We start from the raw sequence: 21,203 nt of genomic DNA, 5'->3' as shown, positions 1-21,203 counted from the left end.
GGAAAAATTCTAATTTATAAAACGTACAAATATTAATAATCAAAGGAGTATCATTATAAACAAGAATTTCTTTTGGAAACTTATCATTAATCTTTACTAATTAATTAATTTTACTATTCAACATTGTACTTTACATTATAAAATATAAATAAACTATAGGTACAATCCCTTAGAAACACAAAAAATATCAATGTTTAACAGAAATCAATGATACAATTGGTTATTATATTTGATACATACATTTAAAAGAAAATCTAATCATACAATAAAATGTATAATTATATCATGTAATAGCTCCTTATTTCAGTATATATTTCTCAGTATCTTTTTTTATTATTATGGATTGACATTTTACAAAATTAATCTCAATTATGTAATCACTTTTTTCCTTTCTGCTAAACAGAAACACTGTATATATATATGGCAAGCGTTAGGTTTAATATGCATATGTATTCACAGGTAAAATAAACATACACAGAGAATAATATTAAATCTTAAATAAAAGTGGAAACATGTGAAGATATAGAAGTTACAATTGGATTAGATGATGAATATTTAGTATTTATATTTAATAAATTTTGTTCTCTATCATATTTGTTTATTAATGGTAATTGTTGATTATGTTCATCATTTTGATTTGAAAAAATTTCCGATAATTGATTTGATCTATTATTAATTGAATCTGGGATAGATTTATTTACTTTTATTGTTAACTGTTCATTGATATCAATATTATGAGTAGTATCATTTTGTTTATGTATATAATCATTTATTTGAATGGTTTGTTGTTGTTTATCTAAATTACAACAATATAATGAATGATTATTGATACCATTGGTATTCTTCTCAATATCAACTTCAACATCATTGGATTCTTCATTATTCTTATTATTGTCATTAGTTCTGTGTGAATTTTCATTTAATTCTGTAATACATCCTTTCAGTATACCTTTTGGTGTGAGATATAACAATGATTTATTATCTAGACCGAAATTTTTTGTCGCATTTGAATTTGATAATTCCATATTATTAAGTTTCATTAAACCTAAAATGGAATACTTAAAATGCATTTAGGGAGAAAATTATAGAGAATAAAGTAAAAGCATTTTATTCTATGTATGATTACATTTTCAGTATGTAGAAAAATAAAAAGAATTTTGTATTTTAGCTATAACGCTTTGCCTGAATATGTCTATGTGTATCTACAAGGTGTAAATATAGTATTCATTTACTGTACCACTAAGGCCGTATCGGTTATCTCTTTTGATAGAAGCAATTTGAGTTAGATAATGAGATAGTGAGATACTTGTGGTGCCATAAATCATTCCTGTTGACTGAATGAACATTAATTTTATTGTTGTACTCTCTTTTCAATAACTATTGTGTATCCCTATCTTAACAAAAGTCAATAGCCTTCATTCAAAACCATGTATTGTTGGTTAAGCACATGATCGATTGTCTATATTAGCGAAACAGTAGCATACTTATGATTTGCGAGTTGACAAATTTAGAAAGATCAAATAATTGCGGTTGAACTTCATGACTGTTTAGATCATTTAAAATAAATGATGGTCAGTCACAGGAGAAATGGAAACAATAGTAAATACAAGTATAATAATAATCTTAATGAGCAGACATCTAAATTTCTGACGTTTCTCAATTTAAAGTTGGTTTGGTATTATGAAGAAACATTCATCTTATTGTTTCAATTCGTTTTTTGTCGCGTTTTGCTGTGTTTATTTAAACAACCATTGTTAACCAATTTGAATTTTCTCAAATTAATTGCGTTTGGTAAATTTCCTAGCTGAATCCCACTTAGTTCGGTAACTTAATATTGTAACCATCTTTGTATTTTAGGTAACTACAGAAATTTACTCAAAATATAAATCGTTTTATGATGTTTAGGTTATGAGTTGCTTTGTGGAAAACTTTCCTCGGCTTCAAATAAATGACTTGTAACTTGTAGTCTTTGTTGACATGACACTTGTCTGTTAGATAAAAATAAGCTCTTATTTTATATTACATTAAAAGTTGAGGTTTTAGTTATATATAAGTTTCTTTATTCAGTTACAAGTATTTGGATGTAAACTACTGGAAGTTTTATAGGTAGGAAACGTAAAAGATTGTAAAGAAATAACTCGTGGAATACTATTTGAAATGCAGTACCATTTTAAAAAGTACAGATTAATAAATTATCAAAATGAGTTTACCTATAAATTTAATTTATATGCACATCTACATCAAGCATAATATTCTAATCAAATTAGTCTTACCATTTGCAAAATTTGGACTAATAGATATCTTATTATTATATTCATCAATTGTACATTCATGTGGTTGAAGAATTTCGTACTTTTGATTTAACATATTTCTATTCATTTGATATGGATCAATTGTTTTATATCGTTGACTGAAGTAATCATTTGGACTAGCCGGTGCTGAATGTTGAACATGCATTAATGATATCCATTTGTCTGAAGAAAGATTTTCAGCTTTATGATTATTATTGTGTATTGCTTGAAATTTTCTTGGAAATTGTAGTGAACTAGCAGTTATTGGAATATTGTAATTGTATATAGGTTTTGAATGCTTTAAAAAAGACCATAAAATATTACATTTGGCTAAACAATATATAAAAAATAAACAAACGTTCCTTGAAAATATATGAAACAATAAAGGAAAACCTTCATGATACATTCATGTAGTATTATGTAAATAATACTTATTCAAACCAATAGCATTAATGAAATAGACTCTTAGTACTTAAAAATGTGAAATTTAGTTTAAAATTGGAACAGCCTTGATTGTAAACTGTCCGTCGGCTACAAATATGGCATATTAAAAATTTTCTTAAGGTAGGAAAGTTAGCAGCTAACCATTCTTTCACGAAATAGAAACAAAGACTGGAAATGAACTCAACTCTGGTTTGTGATTTCGGCATCCAACTTGGCGATCACCCAGAATGAAGCAGGGACTATCGTTTCCATCATCTCTGACAGCGATGGCGGTTGGCTTGCCTCATTCTGTGCTTTTTTGCTAACTTTTTGATGTTGTTGCAACATTTATTCATTTAGTGTGCGAAAATTCGTCAATTTATGTGCTGACGATAGTTTTTTGAATCGGTTTTGTTTTCCCGGTTGCTACTACTACTACTACTACTACTACTACTACTACTACTACTACTACTACTACTCAGGTCAGTGTATTCCTTCTGGTGTGCTTACGTGCTTTATGTGATGAAATGATAATTAGTTTTGTTTTGAGTACTTTTTTGTAGATATCAGACACAAGAGTAAGTGCCTCTTAGCTAAAATCAATGTTGCTGCCACTTGAGACATTTGAACTGTCAGTATATTCGTTTATGTAGTTGTCAAGATCTATAAAAGATAACGATCTTCGGCTTGTTATGCTATTTTGTATTATGGATAACCCTTTACTTTCAACGAGTCGAACTAATACTGAATATCCAGTTGCAGTGGACACCATTGATGTATTTGAAAGGATTATGAGACCAGGTACCCGACAATATCGGACCAATTCAGAGATGCAGTCGATCTGTTGCAGAAGGCTTGATATTAAAAATATACCATATAACATGATTAAATGAATTGGATGCATTACGTGGTTCGTAAAAGCAAGTTAGGCAATGAAAAGTCAGAAATCTGCTATCGGTATGCTATGTACAGCGCAAAAACAAGAACTTAATGATCCTCAAGTCTTTGTTCATTAACGTTCATCACTCACTGTCTACTTCAAAACAACCACGACTTAGGGTATCATTCCAGCATGTAATGCACGTCTCTGCTGTAACGCGGTTTGACATAATGAATAAAAATTAAAAACATGGTAAAATTCAGAGTATAATCTAGCTTTTCAATGAAAATTACATCATAATATGGCAAAATTCACTAACCACATTGAGTATGGTTCCACTCAAAACAGATGATTGGTTAGTTTTAGACTGTGTTACATGAAAACAAGCTCCTTTTGAAGGTATGTAGTGTGCAGTCATATATATAGCTACTTTTTTTCAGATTCAATATGAACCTAGAGAAATCTGAAAAAATCTACGGTTTATAAAAAGTTTTCCGAACGTAGCCTGATTGTTTTAAACCAGCTAATTAACCTGTCTTTACTCGTCGATATACGAACAGAATACAAAAGCTAACCTTCATATAAAGCAAATAAGATATAAAACTGAATTTAGGAATTATTAAGCCTAAATCATTTATCACCTGTATATCTGTATTTATTGAGGTCATTTCTTTTGTACAAAATCCTAGTTGATGCACAGATCCTGCGGTTGAATTAGTATTCGTATCATACTTGACAAATGGTGAATAAAGATTGGCATCATGATTACTGCAGCTGTTGTTGTGAATTTTATGATCTTGTTTTTCCAATGTTTGAAATTTCGCGGGTGAATAAGTATTATCGATGTTACTGAAGCGATGTGAATTTACAGAAAATTGACTACCACATTGTTCTGTTTGGCACAAATTGAAATTTTCAGTTAAATGATTTGGAACCCGTTGCTGCTCATAGGTTGCTACTTTTTGACGAGCTAATGTAATGGCAACGAGGAAAGCAAATGCAACTAATGTTGAAATAGCAATGAGGCATATAACAGAAATCCAAATTTTTTCTAAACTGAATGGCGTCGAGGGTTTTTGATTTGTCATTGTAGAAACTCTCTCTTTTCGACGATATTTCTCATTTGAATTAGATGAAATAGGCAGGATAGTCTGAGCATAAGTTGGTTCATAAATATGTGATTCTCTGATGTCATATCGTGACTCGATTCCATCGAATTCTTTGTTTCCTGAATGAATTACTTCATTATCATTTTTCAAAATCGGTGAGCGGTAACTATTTCTCGAATTCAACGATTCCATATTTGTAGGTTGGTATTTGCCATTGTTGAATGGTAATAACTGAGGTGAGTTACTATCTAATATGATATTTATGTTTGCATATCCTGAGAGACTCGGTGTACCACTATCACGTACCTTTTTTAGGAACAGATTGAATATACAGTATTACTAGTTAGCAAGACAAAAATTCTGAATTATTTTGATAAAATAAATTATCTCAGAAAATGTAATTACAGATGAGTATCTACACCTAATATGTATTAATACTCAATATGGTCAACTTGACAATACTATAGGTTGAAGGAAAGTTGAATGATGGACTGATACAAGGTTAAGAATTACTAGAAACCATAAAGAACTCTTAAGCTGTTTAAGTTCAATTTAGATCTCTTGGGTGATTAACGTAAAAGTTCGTCCTGAAATTTTTAACTTATCTGTTAACTATTGCCTTATAAAAAAGTTTTCGGAGTTTGAGTAAAATCTCAAAACCGAAGAAATACGATTTCTTTTAGGTTAAAAAGTCAAAAAAGTATAACCGATAGAATTTTTGTTTGTTACAAGTTAACTTTAATCATTCAGTATATCATATTACATAAAGGATGATTGTCATGGCAAATTGTAAATATAAATAAACATGCATATTTATCATTTCAAGAAAGTTTGATTTGCTGGTATTAAGGCTTCTAATTGGAAAATTGTATAAGTGCGTGATGTTTTGTTGTCGTTATGTATCCCTAGCTTGATGGTTTATTCAAAACAAACTCTAATTTACATTCAATTTTGAATCCTAGTTTAGTATCAATATCTTAAAATAGACATATAAATTCTGAAAAACAGAGACATTCAGTGATGATGTCAGTCACAGATGGTGCAACTCAAATGGTATTGTGTATGTTTACATATAGCTAAATATCTAGCTAGATTCCATGTTTTGTAGTCAAATATATATGGTTTGCATAGAAAAGTTCAAAATTTTAGTGGGGTTGAAAAGCAATTAATGGATCTGATTCTTGAAAGCTACATGTAACTCCATGAAATCGACAGACAATCAGACATACAGTTTTATCCATGGAATTATGGTGCACATTATCCAAATCGGAAACAAAAGGAAACACAAGCGAACAAAAATATATTTATTATTAACTCTCTACCCAATGCTCAATTTATTTGAAACTATCAAATCCGACCTTGGTATGGGTACCTATAAGTGAACAATGTCATTTAAAGAGTCTATCAAGTTTAGCCACGTTAAGGGTGAGGTAGTTATTTATAATGCTATCAAATAAATTTCATTATAACTGATGCTTCTAGCAAATTTAGAACTGTTAACTAGTGAATATTAATTTAATGAGTGAGTATTCGTGCATACTACTTGAACTAAAATGTTTAGATTTGTTTTATAATGTTGATTGTTTTATCTGGATTATTGAAGAGCTTAGGACGAAAACTGTTTATTTTTTCATAGGTCTTTCTGCTGATGTTATTTTCTGCTGAATATTTATCTTCGAATTGTATATAGTCTTTAAAAAGTGTTTGTCAGTAATTAATTCTCTACAATCTTGTACGTGTTCCATTCTGTTTAAGAAGGGAATAAAATTCACTTACTCAAATATAAATAAGTTAGCAAATAATGTAAACAAGGTTCCTTTTTATTCCTACCACTAAATTTCACATTGTCAAAAATAATGATTTTTTCCTAATAAAAGATAATATTTTATCGATGGATATATAATAATTGATAATTTATAAATTTGTACCTCAAACTTCAGTTGATAGCGACCTCCAATAATGAATGGATCCACTGTTGGTAACAGACTTAGTTCTCCAGTATGTGGATCCACTGTAAAAATATCTTTTTCGTTTGATTCATCAAGAAGATGAAAGGTTAACTGTGAATTTACACCTTCATCTGAATCTGTTGCTGTTAATTTAACTAGCGGAATTCCCTGAGATGTTTTATAGAAAAGTATAAAAAATTTTCTGTAACGAAATATTTATAAATTGCAAATTTTCATAAAAAAATCGTAATTTAAATCTGTGAAAACAGTTTAATCTACACTCTGCATGCTTGAATGTGTTACGCAATTATTTTGAGACAATTTCCGTAACAAACTGATGAACAAAATCCTACTTAGAAACTAAATTATCTTGTAATGTAAAAAAAAATTATCCATGCCAAAAATTTTGTTCACAATTTATAGTTATTATTCCATTGTTTTTCATGAATGTTTATCTGAACTACACTAAGCATATATCTCAAACTATATGAGATATAGATTTGAGTTGATCAATGTTTAACTCAAAGAAAATGAAACATCTTTAAACTAATCATTCCAATAACTTCATAAAAGAAAGACTGAACATAAATATTTTGTTTCTCTAATACATTTAAATTCAACATTAATGTACTTTTAAGCAAGTAATGTACTATCAGTCCAACTTTATATTACTTAAGTGAATATTAGTTTAAGTATCCTATGAACATGATGGATGTGATGCAGATGTGAAGGCGCAGATCAGTAAAGCAAGAGCAGCATATTCACAACTGAAGATCATCTGAGACTCAAAACAACTGTCAATCAACACCAGGGTCGGGATTTTAAATACAAATATCAAAACAGTTATACTGTATGGAGCGGAATCCTGGAGAAATACGAAAGCCAACATCCAGAAGATACAAGTGTTTATTAACAGTAGTCTACGCAAAATACTTCGGATCCGTTGACCAGACACTATCAGCAACAACTAACCGTGGGAAAGAACAAACCAGATCTCAGCGGAGGAAGAGATCAGGAAGAAGCACTAGAAGTGGATGGGACATACATTGAGGAAAGTACCCAACTTCATCACAAGACAAGCCCTTACATGGAATCCTGAAGACTAAAGGAGAAGAGGAAGACCAAAGAACACATTACGCCGAGAAATGGAGATAAACATGCGAAAAATGAACAAGAATTGGATTAAATGGTGAAAGAAGTCGCAGGAGAGAGTGGGTTGGATAATACTGGTTGGCGGATCATGCTCCCCCATGGGAGTAACAAGCGTAAGTAAGTAAGTATCCTATGAAAGTAAATATCAAAACCAATTAACATTTAAGTCACAATTTTCAGTAATTAAACTATCAATGAAAAATTATCACTTTTTTTGCTTTAATAAGAAAAATGTTAATTGATTGCAAATCAATAAAATATAAAGCAAAAAAATATTGAACAATTTTTGCAATATCTATAATCCCTTTAGGCAATCATAAAAAGAAAAATCAGAAAATCACTGATTAAAGTCAAATGATTCATTTTTTTAGTTCAAAGATCTATTTTCTTTCTCTGAATTTTTTCTTTCTTTTTCTCTACTTTTTTTCTGAAAAAAACAAGATCTGTTAACCCCTTTCAGCATAAACAACAATAAGACTGTTGATGATATGATCATAATGAATAAATAAGTGAAAAAGTATTGTTGTGATTTTGATAGGATCAATGGTAATAACCTTGCTTTTCTTTTTGTTTTATTTTGTGAACATGATTGTTTATAATTTCTTATTTATTTGCATTATGTTCCTTTTAAAGGGAGAGTTATTCTCAAATAAAGAAGTCGTTTCATGTATTTCATGTATATTCATGTGTGTTTAGTTGTTCGGTCTTTGATGTATCATCGTCATTATTATTATTATTACAATAACAAAGATATTTCCTTAAATTCGACATTTAATTTGAATTTCACCTATCTTAATTCAAATTTTATTCCTCCTTTGAAAAGGTATTAAATAAAATTGAAAAAAGAGCCTTAGGCAGTTTGATGATTAAATATACAGTATTAGTAATAGTTATTATTATTATTATTATCATAGAGACAATATTGATGGGTATGTGATAGATCTGTTTTTTTCAAATCTTGTTTTTCACATAATTTTTCTTTTATTCTTTTCTATCATATTAAATGATGCATTCAGTATTTTTCTTCTTTCAATTTAATTATTATAAACACTAATTCAAAAATGACTTTATTATTGAATGAGTAAAATGAAAGTAACGTAATGAAAAGATTGTTGAAGAATTCTAATAGAAATAAGTAGTAATTTTCATTCTACATAATTATAAATAGAACATAAAAGAGACATTAATTATCTATAATTATATACATATAGATCACTGGTTTATATAGAGATAGTTTTTTAAAAGATGAAAGTATTTAATTTAAGGGTATATTAAATTTTGTTTAAAGAATAAACTACAACATGTGGACAATGAACGTTAATTGTTCAATAAAAAAAATTAACTAACTACAACAGGATAAATTTGTGGAAATATGAAACATTGGAAGTTATTCTCTCTGAGAATTCATGTCATATACACCTCAACAGTATTGAATAAACATTTATTCTATGAGATTTTCATATTTCATTTTGTTTTACCTGAATGTAAATGTTTTATTTGACTGAATAATCATTTAGATTCTGCATGTAAACCGTCTAGGGTTACAGCCGGTTTAAAGCCTGGATGACAGCAGAAGATTGGGTATTAGATTAGTAAATTCATCTTGTAGAAGACGAATTTGCTGAAAAAACACTAACCAGAATAAACTAAAACTATTTGAAGTCAATTTTGTAAGTCGAAGGATCTTTATTTGGAAGAATCATCTCGCCTCATAGTGAAAGCCGAGATTCTTCAGAAATCACGAGGCCGTTGCTTTTTTTTATAATCAGAGCAACAATTAATATAGGAGCATGGAGTGTGCGGACGATGTGTGAGACTGGGAGGACCAGTCAAATAGCAATGGAAATGAGAAGATACAACTTGGTGATGCATGAAATAAGTGAAAGCGATTAGACCAAGCTAGAAAGAAAAGATAGGCTTCGGGAGAGATGCTCTTTTACCCCGATCAGAAAGAAGGACATGCTTCACACACACATGTTGTTGCACTAGTGCTGTCAAAAGAAGCATGAAATGCACTTATAAGATAGGAGTCCTATGGATCTCAAGGATCGTCAAAGCACCGTTCAAATCAAAGAAGGAGGGATTCACAATGAACGTTATCCAGTGCTTTGCACTTATTAATGATAGCAACGGCAACGATAAAGATCAGTTTAATGTAGTAGCTACCATTGTAACAGTAGGCCCCAACATATATATATATATATATATATATATATATTCAATGAACAGAACTAAAAAAAAGATATCTAAAATACAACTATATTTTTAGACAGACTTTGAAAACTTAAAATGTGTCAATAACTATTTAGATATTCTACTATAGTAAAAGATGAGACATCTACAAGTAATAATTCGATTAAATAAACTTACTGGGTTAGTAAATACTGAAGCATAAACTGTATGATTACTATGAGTAGGATAGACAAATTTCGGAGCATTATCATTGACGTCTTGAACTTTGATGTGTACTTGACATGAAGAACTTTGTTTTGGTGTTCCATGATCATATGCCAAGACCTATAGAAACAGATAAATATTATCAGCGTGTATTTGTGAAGATTGTTGGGTTTCATTGAAATCACGCATTGATTAATATTAGACAGCTATTGAGAATCTAGAAGCCCTAGATAGCCGCATTTTCCTGGTATGAGACACCGCAGAAGTGCGCGTCAACGATCCTACATGCAATAATCAAACCCATCATAATTAGACTTGCTCGCAAACACCCAAACTCTAGATCACGGAACTGGCATTAAATGGTGTTGATGTTTAACTTAAGTTAGTTCACGATAATGGGCGACTGTGTCGAGTGTGAGACAGGTACCCACTAGAGACAATAGGAGATGTTCGCGCAATATCATGGATTGGTTAAAGTTAGTCAGTAGCGCCGCTGGATGCCGTCTCAGTTGTTTGGTGGTTAGGCGTTTGCACACAAAACTGAAGGTTTCGGGTTCGACCTTCACGTGCTTGGTTTTGGACGCTCACTGTCGAGGAGTCAGGACGAAATGGCGGTTTAGAACTTACAGTCAAGTGTTAATTTGAAAGTGCGTATAAAACACTTTGAGATCGTGAAATGAACCGGAAAAATTTGTTTTGACCTTGATTTCAATGTTATTTAAATATATAATCTATATTTTTGTTTGTTACCTTGTGTAGAAACTTACTCGAAAATTTTCGTGTCGTTTAGTGATGTCACGTTTCTTTCCCTTTTCAAAGCAACCACTTAGTCGGTTTTTGAAAGAATGTCTAAGGACTAGACAGTTGACTTTGAGTGTCAATAATGTGGTCACACTTATTATATTTAGGATTATTGAAATGTTGTTATCGATGTTTTGAAATGATTAACAATGAAGCAAAACAGTTATGTGTTCAAACTTTTTAACTTTATTACTGAATTTTTCATACTGGCTAACTGTTTAAGGTAACTCATTAAATATTAACTGCACTTGATTTACTCGAGCGTCTTATATGGTAAAATAAAAATAGTTGGTTTCAATTTATTTTAGCTGAATAACTGATTTCTTTGTGGAGACTGTTGACTTTAATTCATGACAAACTACTTCACATAATATTTAAGAGTGCATCAAGTTACCGCACCATAACACAGTGTACATAATGTCCGATTATTATCAACAAGTTCATGGGTAAAAAAATTAAAATGGTTTGTTAATTCGAGGTTAGTAATCATATGAATATCCTATTACCGGTAGCAAACATTTCTTGATTTTGTTCTCTAGAACATTTAAAGATAGGATTCAGAGAAATCAAACAATGGAAATTTAATTTTCATCGGATTCAGATCTGATAATTGCTAAGTTTACATTATCGGCAGATGTATCCAAAATCATACTTCCTCTGTATTATTTAACAAAAACGGGCCCAAAACAACTCGAACTGTGGTAAATTCTGTTCCAATTGTGAATATCGTAATCAAAATGCCGACTGAATTCGGCTTTAGAAAACTTTGACTTAACAAGTAGAATAGAGTTAGCATCAATTTTCTAACCTATCGATCGAACACATGGTTTAGTGTTTAATTGTAAACTTGGAAAGATGATTTTCACTTTCTAGAGCAATCGTCTAGAACAGAGAGATCTATGTTTAAATGTTTGTGAAAGACTAAGTTGCGCTGATGTTTGCCTTGTTTTAAACTGAATAGTTCACCATTAAATCTGATTCAGTTACACTTTTTCTGACATTAGGACGGTTTATAAATTGTGTGTCATTAGATAGACGTATTTTTAGATCTAAGATACACAAAATCATCTTATCTGGTTACAAAGTGGCAGAAAAAAATTATTAAAGTTCAATCGTGTTACAATTTCATCGAAAAAAATGTCTTTTAGTAATTTTTATTCCTATATCCCTTTAAACTTTCATGTATACTATGTAATCCAGGGTCAGAATATACTAAGGCAACAAATACTAAACAGTAATGTAATAAGTTTATCGTCAAAATCATAGACAGCGCTTGATACTTGTTCGACAAGCTTAAGTTGGTTTATTTTGTCATACATGTCCTTAGTAGATTGGAATTCTAGTTAAATATTAGATACCAGGATTTCTTCACTCTGTATTATATCATGAAGCACTCGATGAGTGACATTTACATCACACACTGATATCTTAATGTTTTAAAATAACATCGGTATATAAATTTAAGTCTTGTTAAGACTTCTTTTAGTCACTTTAAATTTGTAAATCATAAGTAAGTTTCCTCGAATTCTAGATGTTACATCACCTCGTTGTCTGTGAATACGAAACGAGTAATTTGAAATTCTAATGTATTTCCTTTAATTGAGCGTAATCAATTAGCTGTAAAATAATTAAGAATATTTTTTTATTACTCTAGTGTCTTTTCATCAAAAAAACATGAACTTTGGTTCTTGATAATTATTTATTAATAATTTTACAAGATCTTTGTCAAAAGATCATGGTGAAATTTAACACAAATCGATGAGTTTTCATTCAGAAAGAAAATACAACTCATCAGAATTTAAGTAATCAACTCAATCCTATTACAACTAATGTGTATAATATTTGATTTAAAGTATATAAGGTGAATAGTTATTCATATGTTAATTAGATTACTTACCTTAAAAGTATAACTATCTAATTTTTCCCGATCCAATGGGGTACGTAACCATAAAGTTCCATTATTTCTATCAAGTCGAAATGTTTTGATTGCATTTCCCTAAACCAAAATTAAACAAAAATAAATCAGTACAAATAAATTAAATATGAAACTGACATTACCATCGATAACTAAATATGTATTGCTAACAATATTGTTAATTTTAATAAGCTTTGTAAGCAATATAAACGTTTTCGTTTATCATGAATGACAGGTAATTTAGATTCATTACAGTGTAATTGTTTATTGAGATAAACATGTGTTCAGTATATGTGAAAATGTTAACTACACTATTAAGTCATATTTAAAATTGAAGTATCTATTTACGGTTTACAGAAAAAAGGAGAGTACAATCATTTTTAAGCCAATTAAAGACAGATAATTGAACGGTATCATCAACTGTTTATTATTCAGCTGAAGAAAAATAATAATAATTAATGAATTATTTTATTGGCTTATAATTAACGAAATAAATTTCTTTTCGATTGTTTATTTAGGGCATGACTTGTACCAGCTTTATTAAGAGTGAAGAACTATTTAACTTTTCTCATATAATTGTTTGTTAATGAATTTGATTGGCAACAGTTTCACATTTTAGAATGTAGTACAATATTTCATAAGTTAACCAATTATATTTAGATATTGTGCAGATACATCCAGTTGATGAGTCTTAAATAGAACGAAACATGCGTCCTGGATACCACTTCTAGTAATCATCCATCTCTGCTTATAATAAAATAGTAGATAACTGAGAACTACCTTAGGTTAGTAAAAAAGAAATACATTAGAAATGTTTTTTTTATAATTGAATTCAAAGTGAATTAATTGATATAGTTATTTGTTATAAACAGTTGTTTCTAATTAAATTTCTTAACTTTCTGCTACCACATTCTTTGTCGATATATATATTCATACAAAGATGTTACTGTTTGTGGTCATTAATTTACAAATTCATTATATCGTTTCAATTAGAAATAATGTTTTCAACGAACATTATTGTGACTAGTTAAGTTTTATTCAAGCATCAATGGGTATGTAGTTGAAGTATTGTTCCATTCACTTGTTATTCATTTATTTTATGAACATAATATGCTTCATATATAATAATAATAATAATCATATTTTAGAACTGTAAGTAGAGTAACCATGAGAATAATAGTTTGTTGACACCTCATTCACTGATAATAAGAATACAAAATACAGGCCATTGGTTCAATGATAATAATAATAATAATCATTATACTTAAGAATTTTGATGACACGTAACATGAGTTTATAACAAGCATAAATCAGTTTACTTTTTGTGTATGTTTGAATGTGTTTTCTAATATGCTTGACTAAGAGAATAACTGATGAATAATTTATTAAATACTGAAATCATTTTCACATTGATATTTTCTCTTTTAGGAATGATTTATTCTTTTATATCATAATAGATTCGGACATAGGTGACATTTTTACAGTTTAATATGTAAGAAGGTTTCTTCCTGATTATAGATAAAATCATATAGATCTGCAATTTATGTTTATCAACATTATTTTCCATTGTTTATCTGGATTACAAAAAGAATCTAATTGCTATAACTTGTGACCTTGTGTCCCTTCCAATATATGACTTAATGACACCGTCAATTAGAGAAGAGTGAATTATCGACTGAGCCGTTGACTCAGTCAAAAGTCCTTTCTTGTCCTTCCTCCTGTCTAACCCTGCCTGTTGAGTCCAGAACACAAATCTCAGCCTCCGCTATATGAATCATGTATTACAAACATACTAGGTTTGTATACAAACCAAACAGACTACATCACACCACAAAACAAATCATAACATGTGTATGAGATCTAACCGAAAGTGGCTGTGAATGTGGGAGATTGTAATTAATAGAATGGGTATAACTCAAGAATCGTATAATGATTGTCTATGAGTCAAAATAAAGCTTATAATAAAAGGGAGATGAATATGTATAGTTTAGTTACATAACAACTATACAATAAAAAATATAAATGTCGTATTGGTCCACACATAGTTCTCAAAAGTTACCATTCATAATAATCGTCACGATATAACACTATTCCATTAAATGTAAAGTTTATTCTTATATTTATATATGAATAAATTAATTATCAGTTGTAGAGTATTGAATTATCAATTTAATTTTATTTAGAAATATTCTTTTGTTAGGAAATCAAATCTATATTCCAGTAAATGACAGGAAAGGTCAATAAGAAGTTTCATCTTTTATGCATGTAGTCGATTCTAGCTATAAAAGATGGTTCTCTAAATATGAACAATTAATTTTTGATTTAGAAAGTTTTCATATTTCAACGTTTTTTGTTATCACCATAGCAACAGATCTTTTCTTTCCGAATAGTTTGGTTTATTACTCTAACGGTATATTCTAAAAGAAATCAACAGATAACAAATAATAAGTTAGATCATGACTAATATAAATTTGATCAATTTTTTATTGTCACTTAATTATACGTATATAACGTGAGGTACCTGATTGTGATTACAATCCTTGGACTCATCAAAATATCGATTGTTAAACAATTCGTAAATATAGTTAATACCAAAAATATAATGGATTTTTGACTTTTTATAATTCATTGTAAAGAAGTGGGTTTTTTTTCAATAGAATAAATCATGTATTTCTATGTTTAATTGTAAGTATAACTTGAGAATTGCTTACCAGACCGTACAATAAATTAGTCAACCGTTATACCACAGAAAGAATTTTCTACATAGCGTAACAACTGAATTTAGTTGATTTGGTTCTAGCATAACCATTTTAACAAAATGACACAAAGAAAACCTGTTATATATATATATATAATATTATTTCCATACCGTGATAATACTATTATATTTCCATAAATATGAAGTCTAACTATATTTTAGTTAAAGTGAAATAGCTGAATGGGAAATGAAAGTTTAGTTTCAGTTGTTAGGTATACTTTGCTTATACCGCTTTGACTGATTTATCTTCTGTCACTATGAGTTACATTTTGATTTAATTAGATTATTTCTATTTGGATGTTTATTTCATCATTCAAAAGCAACAACAAAAACAACAACGATTTTCAGACGTTGTGCCACTATACTCTTATAAATTTCACTCTCTATACATATTCATATGAATCTATGTATGTTTAAATAAATTCGAACAGTATTAACTTTATTTAATAATAATTTTTCTCCTTCTAATGAAACCGTTTCACTGTCGATTATTTACTTCCTGTCACGATCTCTTAGTTATATAAACAAGCTCATGTATAATATTCTTATCAATTATGAAAGGATAGAATTTTTTTATTAGGATATATTTATACGCATAAATTATTCTATTCTATTATTCGAACCAGCAAGTTGAACCATTTAACTGATCAAGTGTAAACGCCTAATTTAACCATTTAATAAAAGAAAAAGAAAAGCGATCTGTTATTAACAGGTCACTGGTTCATTTAGATAGAAAAAGAAATTTTTTTCAGGGAGTAAAATAGATTTCATTACTCCATAAACTCCAGTAATGTTTTACTTAAAAAGGAGATAACAAAAAAACAATTGAAGAGAATAGTCCAGTATACAATAATAAATTATATTGTGTTACACTAGCACAACGTATTCTTCTACATAATGGTATGCCTATTTTCAATATTTTTGTTTTTGTTGTTGTTGTATATCTATTAAGGTAAAAACTATTTTATCATATTAACCTTTAACGGTCCTGCTTTTTGTGTAGTTATCATTAGAATAGTGAAAAAATCTTTATTATTTCTATTGTTTTTACTCATGAAATTAGGTCGTCTCCATGTGAAAAACTCTGTTAATATGATATTTATCCTTCTATATTTTCTATTTCATCTAATCTAATTTTACGTTTAATAGTATAATGAAACTAGTACTTGTTTATATCACATAGCTTTATATGCTTTAATACAATGTAATCACAGTATAAGTAATAATGGAGGAGATTAACAAATAACCAACCTATCGTTTAATACAATTTCTTCTTAAATACATATTATGCTTTACTATGTAAATCACCTGTCCATATGTTTACATTAACTAATTAAAAACTATTCAGCTTTTATTTTGTTATGAAGTAGAGAGAAACAAAATTAAATTTTTGTAGATTAAAATAGTTTGTTATGTATTAGGCTTCAATGTTACTACCATAATTCTTGTTTATCGTTTCCTTGACTGATGAAAAATGGTATTAAACTACAAATACTTATTCTATACATGAAATAATCTCACTAATCGAACCGTATTTTATCAGTTCTGAAGCCAAAAATAAAAACGATAATAAATTATTTATCGTAATGCACAACTTGTTGTACTTACTTACTTACTTACCAACGCATGTTACTCCTAATGGAGCATAATCCGCCGATCAGCATTATACAACCCACTCTGTTCTGGGCCTTCTTTTATAGTTCCATTCAATTCTTGTTCATTTTTCTCATGTCTATCTCCATTTCTCGGCGTAATGTGTTCTTTGGTCTTCCTCTTCTCCTTTGGCCTTCAGGATTCCATGTGAGAGCTTGTTTTGTGACGCAGTTAAGTGCTTTCCTCAATGTGTGTCCCATCCACTTCTAGTGCTTCTTCCTGATCTCTTCCTCCGCTGAGATCTGGTTTGTTCTTTCCCACGGTTAGTTGTTGCTGATAGTGTCTGGTCAACGGATCCGAAGTATTTTGCGTAGACTACTGTTAATAAACACTTGTATCTTCTGGATGTTGGCTTTCGTATTTCTCCAGGATTCCGCTCCATACAGTATAACTGTTTTGATATTTGTATTTAAAATCCCGACCCTGGTGTTGATTGACAGTTGTTTTGAGTCTCAGATGATCTTCAGTTGTGAATATGCTGCTCTTGCTTTACCGATCCGCGCTTTCACATTTGCATCAGATCCCTCCTGTTCATCAATGATGCTGCCCAGATATGAAAGGGTTTTTACATCTTTCAAATCTCCGTCAATTGTGATTGGATTGGTGCATGCTACGCCCGGAGTACCTCCTGGGCTTCTGCCTGTCCCAAGCCCGGATAAAGGAGGAGGGTTGGGCATGAAGTTAACGACCCCATCCCGTAGAAAACTAACTCGCGATAAAAGGTGCTGACCAGAAAAAATTCAAACAACTTGTTGTAGAGAATGAATATTGGACAGAGTTTATCTTTCACAATTAGAATAATCAAGAATGAGTTCAAACAAAAAGTGAGATGTCAGTTGGAAATTGACATAGGACGGAGATGCCTCATTTCACTAAGCTATGTGTTTATGCATATCACCACATTTACCACATTTTATGTTTTTGTTAGAAAAAATATTTAGATATTTCGATTTTGGTAAACATTACAAATAGTTTATGCCTTAGTATAATATTACTTTCATCGATTGATAGAGAATCATTCCTACGTAAATAATACGAAGTGAAATGTCAGCAACGTAAGCTACTTTACAAAGTAAGCAAACATAAATTTATTTCACCCTGGTTACTAGTTAAGTCACCAAAAATTACCATATTTATTAGATTATAAACGCAAAAGATTACTATGGTAGTGAACTAGAATACAAGTGCGGTCAATCAAATGTATTTGGATACAAAATTACAGAATCAGTTAGTAAAATTGGAGAACTATACCGTAAATACTTCATTTGGAAAACATCAGTCAATTGTCTCAGACTCCATTGTTCCTTCATCTCCACACCAATCATTCTCTGTTCACGTTCTCATTTTCTTCAATCTTCTTAACCTTCTGTCGCCAGGTATTTCACTTTCGATGGGTGATGCATACTACTTATATTTGTCGACATCAGCAGTACATACCACACTATTTAGAATGTATTTCTTAATAAATTTGTAATTATTTTTTACAAATCACAATTTATGCCAACATTTCAAAATGCAATCAAGAAAAGGTAAGCGAAAATACAATTTGACAAACTTTATTTACGATTACGTTATTTCTATTCATTTCCTTATTAAAAGTTGTGACAAATTTTATAGTCTATTAGCATACCATAATACACAGGTGACATAATTCAAAAACCATTAACCATGTGAAAGTCAAATATCCGACAGAGAGAAAACGTCTTAGATTCATTCAATATATTATTATGATATAAATAGGTTTTTATTTGGTTTATTATTGCAAGGTGATCAGTTCAAAATAAAACTTCACCAATTCGGTATCTACTGAATGTTCCAAAGTTGTAGTTAATTTATTATTCATAAAACCAATGATCTGGAATTTAAAGTGTTTTTCGTTAATAATATGCGTTATCTATAGAGTGATTGTAAAATCACTGAATACTAGATAGGTGTTTTGTACTAGTTTGTATTTCATCATCACCTTGGTAGTGTTTACACAGATAGAAATACTGGCAATTAACAACATCTTCATATATTACGTGGATGATAAGAATGTGTTATATTTTATTTATAACTTATAATTATCTTAAGTATCACTCTATTAGCTGTGATCAGCACATCTTTTACTAGTGAAATGAACACAATTTTAGATAGTAAACCGATTGTTGCAAGGTGAAGAATTACAGACTGCATGTGTAATATATAAAAACAATACATTCAGTGCGGTATTTACCCATATTCCCTGGGCTGTCCGTTACAAACGTTATCATTCTTTCATTTTTGTTGTTGTTTTGATTGTTTACTGGTTTACTTTTTCTCTTTTACTCGCAAGAATTCTACTTTCATTTCCCGATACATATTACTTATATCTCTCCATACAAGTAGTATACAACAGATGTATTTTTATTCGTCTTTTCATTGTTTCACAAAATCACCTATCAAAGAGTAATAAATGTCGTCTCATGTATTCACTCATTAACAATCTTCAGGGATGAGAGCAAATGAAGAACACTCATTGAAAAAAACTATTTTCTTTTTGTATTGATCAAATTAATTATTCATTGATGGCAACATTTAACTTCATACAGTAGTTAATCTGCCATAACAGAGAATGTGGAATAAAATAACAAATATTACCGTGATGACATTTAATGAACATATAAAGTGTTGGTTCAGTTGGTTTTGTCGCTCAAATTCAGTTTCACCCTAAACCTCAGTTCGTTTTATTTAAGGTTTGGAAATCGACTAGTATCATTAGACCTCATAGTCGAAATATGACTCAAAGCCAATTATAAGAAACTAAACTTAGTAAATTGGTAATAATATTTGTTGAATTGAGTAATAAAATAAATAAGAAATGTTGATTTTTAAAGCTCCTCCATTTTTACTATATTTCAGTATAATTAATCAGTTACTAACAAAAATTTTACAATAAACATAGATAATGGCTAACATTGGAATCAAGAACTTCATGTTTCATCCTAAGTGGATAATATGATAACGTTTGAAACGAACGGTGCTAGGTTCGAGTCCCATAGTGAACATTAACTCTAAGATGTAGATACATCGAGCTGACGAGTCCCAAATAGAATCAAATATTCGTCCTAAATGAAGACAATATCGAGGCAGTACGTACAGTATGAACATATTCCAATAAGAGATCGATCAATTGCAGTCTTAAACATCAATGGAAATATTCAAATTAAACAATTTAAACCATTTACTGTTATGTTTTTTTTGGTAATAAATAGTTTTATACATGATGCTAATTAATGTAATAGAAAGTTTGTATTACCACTGTATTATACCACTTTCATTCAAAATAAATACATTACATCAAATTACAAAGTGAAATAAAAGAAATTTTAAATCTATTTTTGTCTATTAAACTTTTTTCCTTAAAAAAGTGCTTTAATGGAGACTGTTTTGTTCTTTATGTTTTAATTATTAGACAGGTTGTGTGTTTTTTTGTTTCTTTACCAAATAATAATAAAGTTAAATTAGTTTTATTCAAGATAAACAATGAAAACAGGATGTCTTAGTAATTGTTAGACTGAATGTAAGCGGATCACATAGAGAGGGATTTAAATTCTGTCTTCTTTTTTTTCCTGGTTACTTTTTATAAATACACTAATAAAGCTTCTTTATTTTTCTTAGTTGACAGGATAAAACTTTATTTAAATCGTTAGATATTTCTTTCTTGCTTGTTTGTTTTCTTTTTCTATTGTTGCTGCCTTTTTATTTGTCTAATTTAATTTTAGCGAAGAAAATAGTTAAAGAAAATTGAATAAGCACACTATTTAATTTAATAATAATAATAATATTATTATTATTATTAATGACAATAATCGTTATTGTTGCATGAAGGATTGTAAAAAATAGGGTTCGATGAA

At 29.6% G+C, this 21,203-nt stretch overlaps 1 protein-coding gene across 1 annotated transcript in view; it reads right to left on the bottom strand.

The window, feature by feature from the left end:
- Nucleotides 1-206: 206 nt before the first annotated feature.
- Nucleotides 207-21,203, bottom strand: part of MS3_00009844 (uncharacterized protein) — a 43,537-nt gene continuing 22,540 nt past the window's right edge. Inside the window, exons 2-7 of the mRNA XM_035731501.2 lie at nucleotides 12,900-12,998; nucleotides 10,175-10,321; nucleotides 6,632-6,820; nucleotides 4,236-5,009; nucleotides 2,274-2,589; nucleotides 207-1,045 (exon numbers count right to left, since the gene is read on the bottom strand). Coding sequence (XP_035586014.2) covers nucleotides 495-1,045; nucleotides 2,274-2,589; nucleotides 4,236-5,009; nucleotides 6,632-6,820; nucleotides 10,175-10,321; nucleotides 12,900-12,998 — 2,076 coding nt within the window. The 3' untranslated portion in view covers nucleotides 207-494. The remainder of the gene's footprint in view (nucleotides 1,046-2,273; nucleotides 2,590-4,235; nucleotides 5,010-6,631; nucleotides 6,821-10,174; nucleotides 10,322-12,899; nucleotides 12,999-21,203) is intronic.

Source organism: Schistosoma haematobium, chromosome 1 (assembly GCF_000699445.3).
Source record: "Schistosoma haematobium chromosome 1, whole genome shotgun sequence".
NCBI lineage: Eukaryota > Metazoa > Platyhelminthes > Trematoda > Strigeidida > Schistosomatidae > Schistosoma > Schistosoma haematobium.
Note: the sequence above shows the minus strand (reverse complement) of the source record. Positions and strands in the feature narration are given on the sequence as shown.